Below are 17,481 nucleotides of genomic sequence, written 5' to 3' on the forward strand. Positions count from 1 at the left end.
CCCTTTCAAGACTACCGAACTGATACCCCTTGGCAGCCTCCCATCTGAGCAGCCCCAGCTAGGCTTAGCTTTCAAGCAGTGGCCTGTGTAGAGTTCTATGGTCCTCCAAGCAAACCTCTCAGAAGTTCTCCTAACACAGTCATATAATAATGTAATTGAAACATTAATTTATTCCCAATACCTTGGGAAAATTGGTACTACCTGAGAAGTACCAATTCTGCAACAGGTGAAGGCTCACCCAGCCAAGCAAAAATGTTTGAGGGCTCTTTGGCAAGGCAACAAAGGATAGATTACGAAGAAGGATGGAGCAGTACTGCAAGATATTGCTGAAAAGGCAGCCATTGCGATCTGCAGCCCATCATTATTATTCTTTTTGCAGATTCCCCTCTCCCTCTCTAATTAAAACAAAGCAGGTGAGAGATTATGAACATAAAACAAAGCAAGCCAAATAAATGGGAGAGATTTCAGGATGGGAATATTCTGACAGGAAATTCCAGTTAAGTCATGTATAGCAAAGCTAATGCCCTCCAAATCTTTTGGACTATAGTTCCCACAATACCTGCTGGATCAGAAGGAAATCCAGCTTCCACATTCCTTTGTTAACTCATTTGTATTGTATGAGGCAAAGTGAGGAAGAAAGAGCCAGGGCAGGGTGGAGGCTTGGTTTGTGGGCTCCAAGGCGGTTATCTCCCATATTTGGACTATTTATGTACTGTTGCTTCTAAGCCCAGACAGGAATGACCAGTTGCTACTATCTGCTGTTATACAGCAGCAGATCTCTCTCCAGGCTCCCCATGATGGTAACCTTCAAGAATACTTACAAAACATTATGTATTTGGTCCATTTAATATACTCAAAAATATCTGCATATTTCTTCAAACAACAAAGAAATGCTTCTATAAAGATATTGTGCAATTAAAGAATATGAGTGACACTTTATCTTATATTTGCTTTCTAACATGCAACGCTCTTAAAGGGTGCAATTATTTTTCTGCAATTTGTAACTCCTTTATATCTGAGAAAGAGGTTGGGAAAAGTTGCCTAAAGGCAAGGAACCCAGCCTATTGGTCCTATCCACTTCTAGCCCAACTCCCTTAGCTTAAATATAATTGCCACAATTATTGCAAAGCATTACCTAAACACATATATTGTATCACATAGATGCCCCTTGGCAATTATTGCCTAACATTCAGGGATAATCATATGCCCTGCTTTAGGCATAGGACCAGCCATGTGAAGAGCTAAAGAAGGCTTCAGTCACAAGTAACAATGCAACAGATCAAATGAAGTTCCCCAGAGGGGTTGGGAACAGATTCCCCTCTTGGCAAAGAAGTATGATTTTAATTTTCATGGATGTGTGTATGTATCATAAAGCCAAATGCTGGAAGAAATAATAAAAAGAATAATACACTATGGTCTTGTAAAAAAAAAAAAAAGCGCTGCAAAAACAAAACAATTGTCAGACAAAGAGAGTGTAAAATCACTTGTTCAAACCAAATGCTGTGCTCTGGTTGCCTTGCCCATTTTTTTGTTAGGAAAAAGAAAATACTAAAGTAGCAACAGAATAAGACAAGAGCCTTAAAATAAATCTGATATTCTAGGGAAAGTTAGCAAGAAGAAAACAGTCTCGCTACTTATCAAATTACAAGACATCAGGTTCATATATCACACTAAGCCATATATCCATCAGAGTGACATAGTAATTGACATAATACCAAGGCCTGATTTATAAAACACAATGGAAAGTTCAAATATTGTATTCCAAATAAAGCACATATGAGCTTAGTATGATCTGTATACCCAATTATCCTATCTTGTCTACTTTGTTCCCTATGATGCTGCCTCATCAGTGCATGACAGGTTATATTCATGTTTTTATTTATAAAATTTGTACTGCTCATATGAAGGGATTGGCAATGTACAATGGAGTTAATGATCTCGTTTTACTCCTTTCTGTCAACACAAACCTCTATCGAAAAAAAGAGATAAGGAACTTTTTATTTACCTCTAAATGTATTCCTCTGTGCTGGCACAGAACTTGTTTCTGAATTTTGCAGAACAAATGTATTTGTTAGTTACTTGGCTTTTGCCCCATAAAACATCCTGGAGATTTCCCCAATTTTTAAGAGGTCTGGTGTGGGAAATAGCTAACACTCAGAGAAAAAGTGAGAGAGGAGGGAGGTGTGGTTTTTAAATTCATAGATGATCAGTCATAGGATTGCAATCTGAATCATGATGGTCTTTTTGAAATCATTCAGATATGGCTGAAAAGCAAGCTAGTTTCCTTGGTGAAACTGCTGAAGCTCATGGAAAAGAATACCTAACCAAAAAGAGATCTTTTGTCAAGGCTGAAGGTTGCTACAATAATGTCTGATGGAAGCAGAAGGCTAGCCCTTGTGATTACCCTACATAACTTCAGTTGGGATGCTTTACAGGGCTACTCAAGAAATGGGCCTTGTGGCAGTAGAACATCCTTTGATGAATTCCAAAAGGTTGGAAGCATAAGTTCAGATGGTTCAGATGAAAAGCAAAAGATGATTCGGTATGAATGAAGATTTGCTTTGTTGAAAATCAAGCTTGCGTGGGGAGAAGTCAGTTAATTAACTTTTCCAGATGAAGCAATCTCTGTAATGAAAGCTGCCTTCTCAGAAAGCATATGTCAAGAGGAGAAAACAAAAATGAACACAGGAAAAGAATAAAACACTATGAGAAGGAAAAAAAACACAAGAAAAGATATATAAACAAACATTATAATGCAAACCTCTGTAGAAGGTATTTCAAAGTTTTCACACTATGGTGGAGAAAAGAAATGGAAGCATATGTCAGAAACTACTATATGTCTATATGGACAATTCACAGCCTAGCTAAACAGGTTCACATCAAAAACCTTCATTCTGGAGTACTCCAAATAAAATGTAACTGTGTGATTTCATAGAGACTGCAGTAGAGTTGGAAGGTGTTATATACGCTAAACCTAATTGGACTTATTTATAAAAGGACACATTCAAAAAACAAATCTCCACTAAAATGGGGAGTCTTAAGTTCTCCTGTTTCTTTGAAAAAAGTAATACTTAGAAAGTATGTATCTAAAGGCTTCCACTATCCCAAATCAAAGGCGAGGGCTTGAAATGAATGTACAAGTTGATTGCACATTTGATTGGATTCTTAGACTCCTTTCTCCTCTCTGGGCCCATTGACAACTGTAATGTGTTTCATTCAGAGGAACACAATTATAGTAAGGAGAGATTGCTATACAGTATTAAAATGGTGTGCTGAATTTCTCTCTTGCTCTTTTTCTGATATTATTAGGACCTCTGTGGATTTTAATAGGGATTGAAAACTTTCATCCAGGCAGCAAATTGCTGCTTAGCGTGCTCTTTGTGTATCATCTTAGTGTCTACTGACCTTGCTTCCAATTTTATATAGTTTAGAAATGGTCTTTATGTTCTTTCCAGTATAAAACAACTGAGTTTATTTTTCATGGTAAATGCAGCTTCTATCCAATTAGTCTGTTTAATCAATCAGCTATTGAGTGCACCTTTGTCCTGGATAATACATCCTCTAGAGCAGAGGTGTTAAACTGCCAGCCCGCGGGCCAGTTGCATCATATGGAGGCCACACCCACCCCAGCTCTGGCAATGCAAAAAAAGTCGCAATACGTCGTGACACGTCACGTCACGTGATGCGGCAAGTTTGACACCCGTGCTCTAGAGATTTCAAAACATGTTCAACATTTAATTGATTTGGTTCTCTGAAATACTTCATATTAATATGGCTCAGAATCAGAGAATTGTGTAGCAAACAAGGTAAGCTTCTCTTTGCTTTTTTTCTCTCACCTCAAGAGAGAATTTGAAGGTATTTGAAGATCTGAAGATTGTGGAAAGCAGTTTACAATACAGTATGAGTAAAAAATAATGGGTTTAAGGAAAGAAGTGGAGCCTCTGGTTTCATTATCTAATTGTACAAATTGGAAGACCTTAAATTAATGCCCGCAGCATCCAAGATGGCACTATGGAATCCCAACATTAAATAAAAATGGGAAATAGACAGACAGACAGACAGACAGACTGTGATGACCCAGGGCCCCGAACGGAGGCAAAGCAATTAGCTGGTCAGAATAATTGTCTTTGTAAGCACTGCCAACGTTCACCCAACAGCCCCCACATATGCTGGCACAAGTTCAATAAAACAGTCAACGGAGTTCAACAGTTCTTTAAAGTAAAACAGATAACAAAGTATGATCTTTTCAATGCCCAGCTTGCCTGTAATCTGCAAACTGCAAAACTGAAGGCAGCAAGGAAAACTCAGCAGGAAACAAACTTGATCCAAGATACAAAGAGTCCAGGTACAAGAGCTCACATCACAAGAGTTCACATTTGTTCCCGGCAAATGCCCCACCCCACAGCATCTCCTTAAATGCCTACTCCCCAGATGTGCCTTGTAAAGTAGGGTGTGACGCTCTCCTCCCGAGCAAGTGAGCCTGCCTCCGTTGTTCCCTCCTCCTCTCTGCTCTCCTTGCTCTGGGATCTGGTGGGGAGGGGCCTTGCTCCTCGCCTGAGCTCTGCCTTCCCTGTTCCAAACTTGAAGGGCCCTGGCCTGCTTCAGCCTGTTCCTCCCTACAGTCCTCAGAAGCCACAGACACCCCCTCCTGGGCCTCAACAGGGAACTCAATGTCATCCTCAGAGTCAGGCTCGGACGGAGGCATGACACAGAAAGACAGACAGACAGATCATGGTGAATTGAGATCTTTCAAGATGTGAGCCTATTTTGTGATAAAAATATTTTTATTTTTGCTGTCTCTGCAATCACATCACATTGCCTGAACAAACTGCTTTCCTTGGTTTAAGGGCTGTCTCCCAGACACATTGCTTTATTAAAACTATTCTGATCAATGTGAGATCTTGCTCAACAAATTTCATACCCTAGTAACTATAATTTATTCATGGTCTTTGAACTATTTTCTGATAAGAAGAACCATTCTGCCTTGCCACTTAGATTCATCTACTTTTCTAATGGTGTAAAGTTTAGAAACCTTAAATATCAGAGCACTGAACAGAATCTTCAAAGAAAAATATGTCTTGCAACATATCAAGAAAAGCCACACTTCTCTGTGCATTAATGATTCACCTGTGGAGATGGTTACCAGCATCAAATTCTTGGGTGTGCAGCTAACAAGTAGGCTGACTTGGTCGCTCAACAGCGAGAAACTGGTGAAGTGGGCACAGCAGCGCCTGCATTTTTTGCATTCCCCTGTCCTCACCACTTTCTACAGGGGGACAATCGAGAGCATCCTGTCATACACCATCACGGTCTGGTTTGGAGGCATCACTGCTTCAGACAGGAAAGCGGTGCAGAGAGTGGTGAGAATGGCTGAAAAGATCATTGGCAGTTCCCTTCCTCCCATCCAGGACATAGCACAGAAGCGTTGTTTGAGCAGGGTCCGCAAGATTATCTGGGACATTACACATCCTCTTCACAACCTGTTTTCCTTGTTATCTTCTGGGAGGAGGCTTTGTGGTATCCGTAGCAGAACATCCAGATTCAGCCTTAGTTTCATCCCATACAGCATTAACCTTGTGAACTCTCAAGCTTCCTCCTTTCGTTATATATTCAAGATGGACAGTATTTAATATTTATTTGCTATGTATATGTAAGGATGTGTGTCTGTACATATGTTGTTCATAGTATGTTTAGGTGTGTGTCATATATGTGTTTCACTTTGAGAGTGGGCAACTAAATTCTATTTTTGATGTGTGCCGTTGTGCCCACAGTAAAAAAATGACAATAAAGGTTATCTTATCTTATGCTTCTCACCACATATGTTTCAAGTACACAGCAAGTTCAATATGCAATTGCACCTTCTTCCTTCTGGTCTAACATATTACAATACAATGATCTCAATTTCAAAGTAATTTTCTAAAATCTATACATCTATTTCAAAGGATCCATGGTTGCACAGTGCACACAGCTAATTGGGCAATATGTCTCTGTAAAACACCCAGAAAGGGAGATAATCTGGAAGTAGCAAGGTAGAAAGCATGTCACTTGGCAAAAATAGTTATCATTTTGAATTTATGTCGTAACCAAACCAACATGATTTACCCAATATATTGTAACAATTCAATCCAAAATTATATGACCCAGTTGGTTCTATGAGTAAAGAACTGCACGTTTGGGCACTAACTTGGCGACAAGTACCATTGGATACAGAGGGACACAATTCTGAGTCAACATGCTAAGCTCTCTAATTAGTTAACCTATAACAGTTGCAGACTATTTGGTATCTTCCAAAAATGTTAGATTATAACTGCCTTAAGCCTCTATGGAGAAAGATTTCTGGGAGTTATAAGAAAAACACCTGAAGGCATGTTGATGTCTATCTCCATCATGAATAGTGAAACTCCAAAAACAGTGGCTAATAGGTGAGCGCAAGAAGACCAGCATGACTAGATGTATTTGACTCATATTGTTCCTCCTATAGACTCCAAACTTACAATAACTGAAAGAGGTGTGTGATTTTCCAATCAAACCTACAACCAACTCATGCCTGGTACATAGACTTGCTTTTAAATTAGAAGCTCACTGACCTTGCACATATAAATTTACTCTATCATTCATAACATTTCTGCCTAGTTAGGTGATAATCCTTAATCATGTAAGACTAATCTTAAAAAAAAAACTAAATAGACTGGCTATGGATGAGAGACTATGAGAAAATTCCAATGCTAAACTGAAAAATTGAAAAAATGATCACAAAAGATGACAAACACACTTTCATATTATTGCTAAAAATAATTACATAAATGGGTTCATGAAGTTGCCAGCATAACAGCCCTGTTCAAGCCTGACATACTTACCATTCTCACTGATAATATACTTGGCCAAATTGTCAACAGAAAATCACTCCCTCCCAGCACTTTCTAAGTGCTCTGGATCTACAATTCCCAAACCTCCAAGCCACCATGGCCATCAGATAATTTCGTACAGCCAAAACTGGCAAAAAAAATGCGCAGGTTGGGAACTTTAAGAATTATTATCTGGGATATACCAATTTGAAGAAAATTATGCTATACCTGTGGAGATTTTATGCCTAAGAAGAAATTTAAATTGAATACTTACTGAGAGAACAAAGTCCTTGACCGAACTATGAACTTGAATACATATTCCAGAGCTTTTAGCGTTCTTAATATAGGTTCACACTGTTGTCCTCTGCTTGAAGTATCCAAATAAGTCTTCAGAACTGCCATTAATTTCCTGAAATCAGGAGAACATGTTACAAAATGGAAAAATATCTTTGTCAAATTAGATTTCTAAGTATGCGAGTGCAAATATATGTAATATATGTTGTACACGGCAGATTGTTTTTTTGTTTTGTAATTCAAATGCAGGTATTAAAACTTGGGAAAAAACACACTATTACTATTCAACATTATTATTTCTATCTTTCATACAAGATGATCCTGGATGGCAGCCATAATTATTTCATAGAATAATATTACATTAGTACAGGATAAGGTTGAGAACTCTTTGAAACAATTTGCATAGGACCACTATAAATACATTTCTAGTTTTTTTGTTGCACAGAGAATATTTTTGCCAAGATTAGAATGATCCATGGAGAATCAGTATAGAAGAAGTGAGATCTATTCCCTTGTTCCTTTCTCTTCTACATGCATCAAACAGCAGGACAGAATATGATTTAGGGGCTTCCCATATTGACTTCCCCATCAGGATTGTTATATACTTACTTGTAGGCTAAAGTTGCACTGAAATGTTGCTGAATGTAAGCCTCCAGTACAGTATTGAAATGCTGAAATTTTCTATCGGCAATGAGTCCTATTACATAAATCTGTAACACATTAACAGAATAAGGGTTTTCATATGTATAATATCACTTGGAAATGTTTTTTAAAGGAAGAGGGAAGAAGGGTTCCTTCTTTATGGACTCCACTGAATTCAGATTCAATTCAATGGTTCCTATTCCAGATTGTTTACTTTGGCAAAGCACTTGGATAGGGTAAGTGCAGATATTTTCATGCAAGAAATAAAGAAAGAAACAAGAGCCTGTGAGCTCTGCCGTATAAAAAACAGATGGAGCTTAGATTACACTCTTGTGGCTGCCATCTTGATTTTTGGTCCATACCAAGCAGAAAATTGTGAGAGGGAAAACTACTTATGTCATTTGGAGCTCTCCACCTCAGTAGATAGGGATGTAAGGAAATCCACCCAGCCTGCAGAAGAAATGGATAAATGCCATTGCCAAAACAGATATGGGAAAAGCTGTATGTTGCAATGAATTAAATATGCTGGCATTTTTTCAGTTCCCAGTCCAAAATTCACACAAAAATGTATTGACTTGCTAAAATCAGTCCAAAAGTGAACCTTTATTTGAGAAGCAAGCATCCAAATACAGTATGTCATATAGAAGTATTTGCAGTTTTAAACATACATGTTTAAAAATACTAAGAAAAAAATGCATGCATTTATTTTATGCTTAAAAATATATTACGGAATGTATATGAAATGTGCACAACAAGAAAAGTTGTATTGCAAAATTTCAAATATTTGGGGAAGCTGGAAACAATAGGTGTGGATTTTTCAGATTCACATGGAAAAAAATTAGAACATGGAGAAAAAGAATACGTGAGATTCTACCTAACAAATGGATTAATATCTAAACATGTGAGACTCCAATGTGGACTTAATTAATAACTATCTCCTGAAATAGATAATTCTGATGTTTCTAGTTCCACATAGATAGTTTACCCTGAATGCAAGGAGGCTAATTATAGCATGGATGAGAAGTGAAGCCATCATGCTCACTTTGGTGGCATCATGCTCTTTTGTGTCTTGTTTCTTAAAAAAAAAATGCAGAATGCTAGAAAAGAGCTTACTTGATTAAAAGAGTTGATACAGTAATCCTTACCAAAGCATCAAAGACAAGAATGTCATATGCGTCATTATAAGAATGTTCCATCATGATATTAAATAGGGCATCTAAAGTATCCTGGAGGAACTACAGAAAGGGAGCGAGGGAATGAAAAGAACAAGCAAATATGTTAATAGGTTTGACACTATGACAGGATAAAAATTCTTTGAAAAATATTATGATTTGTCTAAGCGGAAAACATCCCACCCGGCCCCAGGGAAAGTGTTTCACACCTCAAAGAATTCATCCTGATAGCCCTGTCACCTGGAGCTTTGAAGATTTATTTTCATCAGAGCACACATTTAAATCCAACAAGCACAACCATGATTATTACGTTGTATTTAATGCTAAGTTTAGCATCTTAGCTGTGAATTGTCAGAAGGGGACTACAGCATGGCCCCTTAACATTTCTAAAGCCCACATCAGTTGTTTTCAACAGTGAGCAACTGTGAATGTTCAGTAATACCGTTCCCTGCCCAAAGTGGATGGATTTTATAACCAATTATTTTGTCAGTTTGGTGGGATGGTTAAGGCATCAGGCTAGAAACTAGCAGACTGGGGGTTCTAGTTCTGCTTTAGGCAAGAAGCCAGCTGTGCAATTTTGGGCCAGTTACTTTCTTTCAGTCCTGGGAAAGAGACAATGGCAAACCATTTCTGAAAAACTGCAGGGACTTGTCCAAGCAATCTCAGAGAATCAGATGTGATTGAATGGAAGGGGGGAAAATGCCCCTTGAAACACAACAGTAGGAAATGATAAATCACTCTCTCATCTCTCTGACTGTATTCTACACCATTATCCATATTCCTAGCCAAATAGGGAAAGAAAAATGAAAAGAAAATGAATGTTCCTCTATCCTTCCCCATAAGTTCAGTTATTTTCTTCATTTGGTTATAAGAAGCTTCAATGTAAGAGACAAATTTGCTTGATGCCATTCATCATTATCCCACTCTTTCCTAGTCTTAGGTCCCTCAATAGGTGCATGTCATTTAATTTAAATCTGATCATATCTGGGAATCTATGATGGGGAACAGGTGCTTTACTTTAATATGAATCCTGGGTCCACTTGAATATTCTGCATTGGAAAAACAGGAAAAAGCTGCATATAACAGCTTTCAATTCTTGGAACAGCTCCCACAAAATAATTAAGTTCTTTATGAATTTTTTCAGGGGCTGGATGGTCATTTGTCAAAAATATTCTTGTGGATCCTGCACTGAGCAGGGGGTTAAAATAGGTAGCCTCTAAGATCCTGTTAAACTCCATGATCTGTTGAGTCTATGAATTTTGGGAACTGCCTGCTGTCCCTCTCAAAAAGGCTTTGACACATGATGATGATGAAGTAGTAAATTGATGTTTGTTTAAAATAAGACATTGTGAGTAATCTATGAAGTCCAAACTTGCTACCCCCAAAAAGCACTTGTACTGCCTAATATTTCTAAACATTAATTAAAATGTCAAATGTTTGAAATATTAATTTTTAGGGTGAGAAATAAACATTTAAGTGCACAAATATATGAGCCACTGTAGAATAATCTGGCCCAATTTAGTTTGTTGTTTATGCAGTTAGCAGACTGCATAAAGAAAAACAGAGATTAATCCCCTTGTTCTGTTCCTTGGTGATCATGCAGTTCCTCCTCTCTGCAAGGAACTATGCATTAAGAGCCTGATTTTTTTCTTTTAATTCTTTGCAGCATTATAACCTCTACTCAATTTCATAGAAAGAACTCTGTCATGACAATGACAGATTTTACCACTAACTTAAATATTTTCCAAACAAGCTATGATATTCATATAACAGAGAAGGGAATGATCACTGAACGGTTTTTATTATCCTTGCAACCATGAGAACATTTTCTCTGTTTGCTTTTTGTTTTATTTGTACTAACAAAGGCAAGCCTTGATATTCTGCTTACTATGAGTTAATCATGCATTAAAGACTAAAGTCTTGAATCAGGGGATCTGTTATTGTTACAAATGGGCACCCCCAGCATTTTTATAAGTTTGGGAAATGCTAAAGCAGCAGCTCACTGATTCTAGTTTAATCAAGGTGAATGTCCCCAAAGAATACTTACGGGAAGCTTCTGATCAAGAGAAATTGAGTTATGTTTGCTTTATCAAATTAGTGCTACTACTGCTTCTCAGAACAGTATTTTGCAGACAGTTATCTTCTTCACTGAAAAATGGTGCTCAAAATGAGGATGGCAAGGAACACCCAAGTGGCCCTTGTAAGGGTAAAGTAGGGCTCACTTTCCAGTTTAATAAATCAAGTTTAAACACATAACCTTCACTAGCAATAATTGTGGGCCCAATTCAGCATGAAGGCTTTGTAAAGTAATACTTAGCATGGAGGAGCAATATGTTGGAGTAAGAAAACAGAATCATTCATTCTTAGAGTATACATCCCACTGCAGAATGTATCTGGACAGTTGTGGTTGTATTACCCAACATAAGATGTTCTGCTCTAGAACGTTACAAGGCAGATTATCTGCAGTGGAGTATGCAATTTTATAAAAATTGTTCCATTTCTGTCTTGATTAGTGCTAGATTGAGTAAGCAGGTGAATACTGTACAGTTCTGAGTTGTTGTTGTTTAAACCAATTTGTGATTTTGCAGTGCTACTCTATTACATTTAGGCTGCCTGTATGTGTTGTAATTCTTCCAGACTGATTGAATTTAGTTCTTTTAGAAGTTTCATAAAGCAAGCAGCAGAAAAAGTCATGTCTATTTCATTTGATCAATTGCAAAGATCTAACAGATAACAGTTAAGAGAAATCAATTGCATCTCGCTTAGCCAATCCAATCTTGGTAATAAAAGTTAGACCAGTCTCTTATTCTTTATCCATTTATTGGGCTATCTGACATTTTTTAACAATACCAAAAAGAAGGGGGGCAAGGGAAAGTTAAAATAACATTGTGACTAGAACAAAGGATGGGAAAATATGTCTAATCCTCATTAAATCTCCTATGATACACCATATATTCCTTAACCTAAACCAATATAGATTACTGCGTTCTTTCTCTCACCTTCTCATAACATAAAACCAGATTTTTAAGCACGTTTTTATTCAACCTAAAATGAACTCACAGCTAAAGTGCTCTGTGAGCTATAATCGTTCACAGTGAGTTTCAATTCTTAAAATGCAAGTTAACATTCCTAGATTCAAGTACTCCATATTGAAAAACAGAATCAGCGTTAAAAATTAAAACTAAAGATCCCATAGAAACTGTAAAAAAAAAATATCTCAGAGGCTAACAGGCAGGTAAAATTTATCTAAAATCTTAGATAAAGTCAAGGTGCCAGACATAAAATGCAAGAATATATTTACAGACAATTTCCTCTCCGTGGAATAAGACCCCTCTACTCTTTCAAAACTATGCCTAGCATACCTATGAATATATGCATGGTAATTTATATAATTGCCCCTTGCTGTTCCTGGTTTTGGAAAAATTTCCTCATGCTGGCAGGCAGATGGCTCTTCAGTGATTTTCTTTAGTTGATTGAAAGCATGGTGGAAGAATCTAGTGGAATTAATAGAACCTTTTCTATTACTGATTACTTTTCCCCTCACAATTTGGTCTGGTGCCTCTTCAGATGCTGTGAGGCCTTCATCAGGTCTGGCTGAAATATAGTGCCCACTTTCAAAAGCTCTCTTGAAAATGTGTTTTAAGCCAGCATTTTCATATTGCATTATAGGAAGCATGTCAAACTCAGAATTCTGAATATCTGCACATTATAACTATAATTTATAAAGACGGATAAGGCCTGGAAAAAACAAAGAAGTTTCCTGAGAACAAGAGTAAAACTAGTTAAAGAGATGCCACCTGTCCAGAGTTTGCAAGAAAAGGAAGGAAGGAAGGAAGGAAGGAAGGAAGGAAGGAAGGAAGGAAGGAAGGAAGGAAGGAAGGAAGGAAGGAAGGAAGGAAGGAAGGAAGGAAGGAAGATTAAACCTAATAATCCTGATGTGCTAAACCAGGGGTAGTCAACCTTGGCTCTTTTATGACTCGTGGACTTCAATTCCCAGAATTCCTGAGCCAGCTTAGCTGGCACAGGAATTCTGGGAGTTGAAGTCCATGAGTCATAAAAGAGCCAAGGTTGACTACCCCTGTGCTAAACCAACAACAAACAAGCACACTTTCTTGAAAAAAGGAAGGATTGTTGTCTGTAATTCTTCCTGCCCTGCCCACACTGCAAGGGGACATCTCGTACTGTTTCCTGCTATTCCCAAACTATATAAGAGCCCATCTTTGAGAGAGATGGGCAGTTTAGAAATATGAAATATAAATACATAAATAACAAGAAAGGTGGTTTTTTTCATTCAATGATTTTGTCCAATTCCATGAGAAAACTCATGGCAGTTTTCTTGGCAAGGGTCTTCTCAGAAGTGGTTTGCCATTGTCTTCTTCCTAGGGCTGAGAGAAAGTGACCAGTCCAAGGTCACCTCAATTTCTAAGTGACAGTTCTAGTATTGCTTGCATAAATTTTGGAAGGAATTGGGGAAATGTAACTTGTTTATTCAGCGAGGAAGCAAGCAACAACACAATGGTTGGGTTTATACAACAAGTTACTTCACAACAGATTTTCTTTGGTTTTAGCTTAATATATTGTGGTAATGTGATAATTGACATTTAATTATCATACCCTATTATGAGAACCAGTATACAGTATATTGTTACAATAAATTGAATAAACTATATCTTTACAACCAGTGTAGTGTGTTATGTGAATAATACAAATCCTTGGGTCCAGAAAATAGTATTTTGCTCCCTTAGATGTTTTGAGAAATTATTCTGGGTAATTTCCACTTTAGTTGGCATTCAGCATACTTCCCATCTATCCATACATCCAGATCAGAGCAAACATATGCACCACTCAGTACAAAATTATAGCTAGAGATTTACTTCAATAATCAACAAACCTTTAAAAAAAACCAGTTAATTGCCCAAAACAGAATAAAATTCAACCTATTCCACATCTGCTGCCTAAAGTTGCTTTTTTACTCAGCTAACAGTGAAATCATCTCTGAAAATCTTTATCATGTATTCAGTTCTTGCACCTACAGAAAACAATAAATTCACACAAATATCTCAAAGTTCTCACCGAACTGTGATACATAGAAAGCCTTCAATGAAAGAAAATATACCTTCACAATTTCTTCACCATCTACAATCTTCAATTTTTCTAAGTTTTCCTTCAAGAGCTCAGGTTTCATTCGCCACTTCAAAAGGCCCAGTAAACCCACTACAGAAAAGAGAAGGAACATATTCAAGTACAAAAAGACAGAGAATACTTTTCAAATACAATATAGAATATTAGGGTGTTGTTGTTTTTTTACCATTTTGAGTTAGCTTAGTTGAGCAAATGAGAGTTGAAATGGCAAAGGAATCTCTTGAGCTTACAGAGAGCCCTCCGATAATGCTTGAGCTCCGACTTAAGGTTGAAAGTTTAGGTTCTACTTGATTGCGGGTTGAAGGGAGGCTCAAGTACATGTTGACATCTTCCATTTTCTTATTATCACCCTTGAAAACAAAGCATTAATGAGATGCACTGACTTCAGATGAAATTAAGCAGAACTTCTGTGATTTTGCTGTACTCATCCAGTACAAACTCCTGCTTCCACACTACCAAACATTTCTACACGATAAGCCACTTGTTTAAAAATCTGAAGTGAGACATGAGAAAGCAAAGGTCTGCAGTTGATAAAGAAAGTGAAAGTACATAAATCCTTGTACATGTTGGAACAATATGTACATCTCCATCCTGGGCCACTCAAGCAATGCCAACAAGGTTCTTTCCTGGTACCTGGATGTTATCAGGAATTTTTGGGGGGAGGGGCAGTAAGCCTTTGTCTCAACCCTGACAAAACTTGTAGCTGTGGATTTTAACTCCACCCCCTGCCCTTAGTTCTATCCCTAATTCTTCCTGGGTGTGTACTTCCAAAGTCAAGCTCTGCTTGAAGAACTGGTGGCAGCTGGGGATGGAGGGAGGTGCACTTTGTGCAATTTCAGCCTAATCACTAATTATGCTTCTTTCTGGATTGGGAGAACTTGCTCATGGTAACTCATATTGCATTCCATTTGGATTATTGTAATTCACTCTACATGAAGCTGTCCAGGATCAGTGTTGGGAAACGGGCTGCCATATAAATTATTTAAATAAATTAAAAAGTATGTTGTTGTTAGTTGCTAAGTCATGTCCGATCCATTGCGACCCCATGGACAACGTTCTTCCAGGCCTTCCTGTCCTCTACCATCTTCTGGAGTTCATTTAAGCTCACGCCTACTGCTTCAGTGACTCCATCCAGCCACCTCATTCTCTGTCATCCCCTTCTTCTATTGCTCTCAATATTTCCCAGCATTATACATTTTAACATATTCAAGTTATGTAGATAAAGGGGCTTTGCTGTAATGGATTTTCAATGTTTTGCTATATTAAAGTGGAAGTACTCTGAAAAAAGTGAGAAACCACAAGGCTATTAGCTGTTAAAGGACTAACGGGATTACAACCAGGTTAACTGAAAGACCATGCCAGTACTTGCATTAAACTATTCCACTGGCATATCCATTCTGCATTTGACTCCAAGTAAACCTGCTGTAGAAAAGGGATTAAATAATCATAAAATAAAATAAAGTCACACTGTGTAGATTAAAGTAAAGCAATTAATTAATCTAAGTTATGGCTTTCTTTTAAAATGCCCAAATTGGTCTTTAATGCCAGGATCACACTTTAAATTGGATAAGTGAATCAATAGGCAGCAAGTGTAAGTAGTACGGAATTACTCATATTACCATGTTCACCTTTTTCAATCCCTCTTTAACCATAGCTCAGTGCAATAATCCAAACTGTTCATAAAAAAAGGGTATATCATTGTTATGAGATCTATTTTCCCCAGGTAAGATTTCTTCTCTTCAAGGAAACCTTGAAAATATCCATTAATGAGTTATTTCCAAAATGAAACCACTCTGCTTACACGCATGTTTATGGCCAATAATTTGCCAATAGACTCTAAGGCTATGTGGAGCAGCAATGCTTCGCTTAGTATGGTTGACTCCACTCCAGCTGCTGGAGTAAGCTACTTCAAATCAGTGTCTCAGCATGTTCTGCCTTTACACCCTCTATTAAAAGCATCAAGGCAGGGCACTTTGCTTCAAAGAAAAGTCAGTCAAAAGCAAAGAGCGGATTCAGCACAGTATAGCAGCTTTGTTGTGACATGCAGAAACTGGACACCACTTTGCTCAAAGTGAAACACTTTTTCCTTTTTTTTTTTTACATGCATGTCAAGAGTATTCTGTAGAAAGTAATCAGTTGCCAAATCACTGAAGCCATAGGCTTCATGGTAGTTGCAATTCCTCTGAAAGAATAAATGATGCAAACTTCAGAAAATTGAGCTAATTGCTAGTTGAGTATAGCTGGATTATTATTATTATTATTATTATTAATAATAATAATAATAAATGTCAGCTGCAGCATTTGCACCTGCTTTGCATGTGCTTGCCTTTTACAGACAAATAAATTCAATCTCCCATACCAAGCGATTGGATGCAGTTTTGCACTCTGAATTATATTCTCGTGGATGGAGAAGTCAAAGCCGGTGCTTTAAATCTCATCTTTAGAGTTTAGACTGAAAGTGGACATAAAAGAGGTTTTCCCAACAATTGTATGCAAATTATGGAATATTCCCTAAAAAGCACTGCTAGAACTACCTTTGTTATTCTTTCTACTAGTCAATATTTTATTTTCCAAGACTTTCAATGGAAAATGATCACCTTTTATTATTATTGGCTTCGTCAATAAAACTATTTTGCCATGATACTTTTTTTTCAAAATAAACAGATTTCGTATTCCTAATTGAAGTCTACAATGGAATACCCTGTGGAACACCTTTCTCCTTAAGATGCAGTTGGCCTGACGATTTTAACCGTCCGGAAAGCTGTAAAAAGGTGGCTTTTGTCTCAAACATTGCGATAGGACAGGGGTAGGCAACCTTGGTTCTTTCCTGGCTGGCTCAGGAATTCTGGGAGTTGAAGTCCACGAGTCATAAAAGAGCCAAGGTTGCCTACCCCTGGGATAGGATGAAGCCAGAGTTGAAAGAGAGTGTTGTGGTTGCATCAAGGGAACCATCTGGGTATGGCACCAAGTTTTGTTATTGTTTTTTTAATAACTTTTTGCTTTAATATTTTTTTATGTTTTTATACTATGTGTCAAGGTTCTGACTAATGTAACCAAGTAAAACAAAACTCTGAGGCTTGAAGTCTCCTCAAAGCACAGGTTTACTGGATACATAATATCAGCACAGTCAAAATTGAAACCAATTCTAAAGTTTTCCCCAGAGATTCAAAGTAACTAAAAGTAACAATTCCCTCCCCTCTACTATGCTGTAAACCACACTACCCAATGAAAGTAATTGGCAGGCTTCTTAATTCATCTTCATTCATTCCATTCCAGCACCTGCAGGAATGACCTTGTTTCCATTCTCTTCCCCCTTGTTCCCCCCTCCCAATTATGTGTCAACTTAGAACGACAAAGATGGCTTCAGCCAGGCATGTTTCAGAAGT

At 37.6% G+C, this 17,481-nt stretch overlaps 1 protein-coding gene across 1 annotated transcript in view; it reads right to left on the reverse strand.

Moving 5' to 3' along the window:
* DOCK2 (dedicator of cytokinesis 2) overlaps positions 1-17,481 on the reverse strand; it is a 90,533-nt gene that overhangs the window by 32,048 nt on the left and 41,004 nt on the right. The window contains exons 18-22 of the mRNA XM_015814111.1: positions 14,262-14,445; positions 14,070-14,167; positions 8,927-9,016; positions 7,749-7,849; positions 7,120-7,254 (exon numbers count right to left, since the gene is read on the reverse strand). Of these exons, the coding sequence (XP_015669597.1) occupies positions 7,120-7,254; positions 7,749-7,849; positions 8,927-9,016; positions 14,070-14,167; positions 14,262-14,445 (608 nt within the window). The remainder of the gene's footprint in view (positions 1-7,119; positions 7,255-7,748; positions 7,850-8,926; positions 9,017-14,069; positions 14,168-14,261; positions 14,446-17,481) is intronic.

Source organism: Protobothrops mucrosquamatus, unplaced genomic scaffold (assembly GCF_001527695.2).
Source record: "Protobothrops mucrosquamatus isolate PMUCROS unplaced genomic scaffold, P.Mucros_1.0 scaffold219, whole genome shotgun sequence".
Lineage (NCBI taxonomy): Eukaryota > Metazoa > Chordata > Lepidosauria > Squamata > Viperidae > Protobothrops > Protobothrops mucrosquamatus.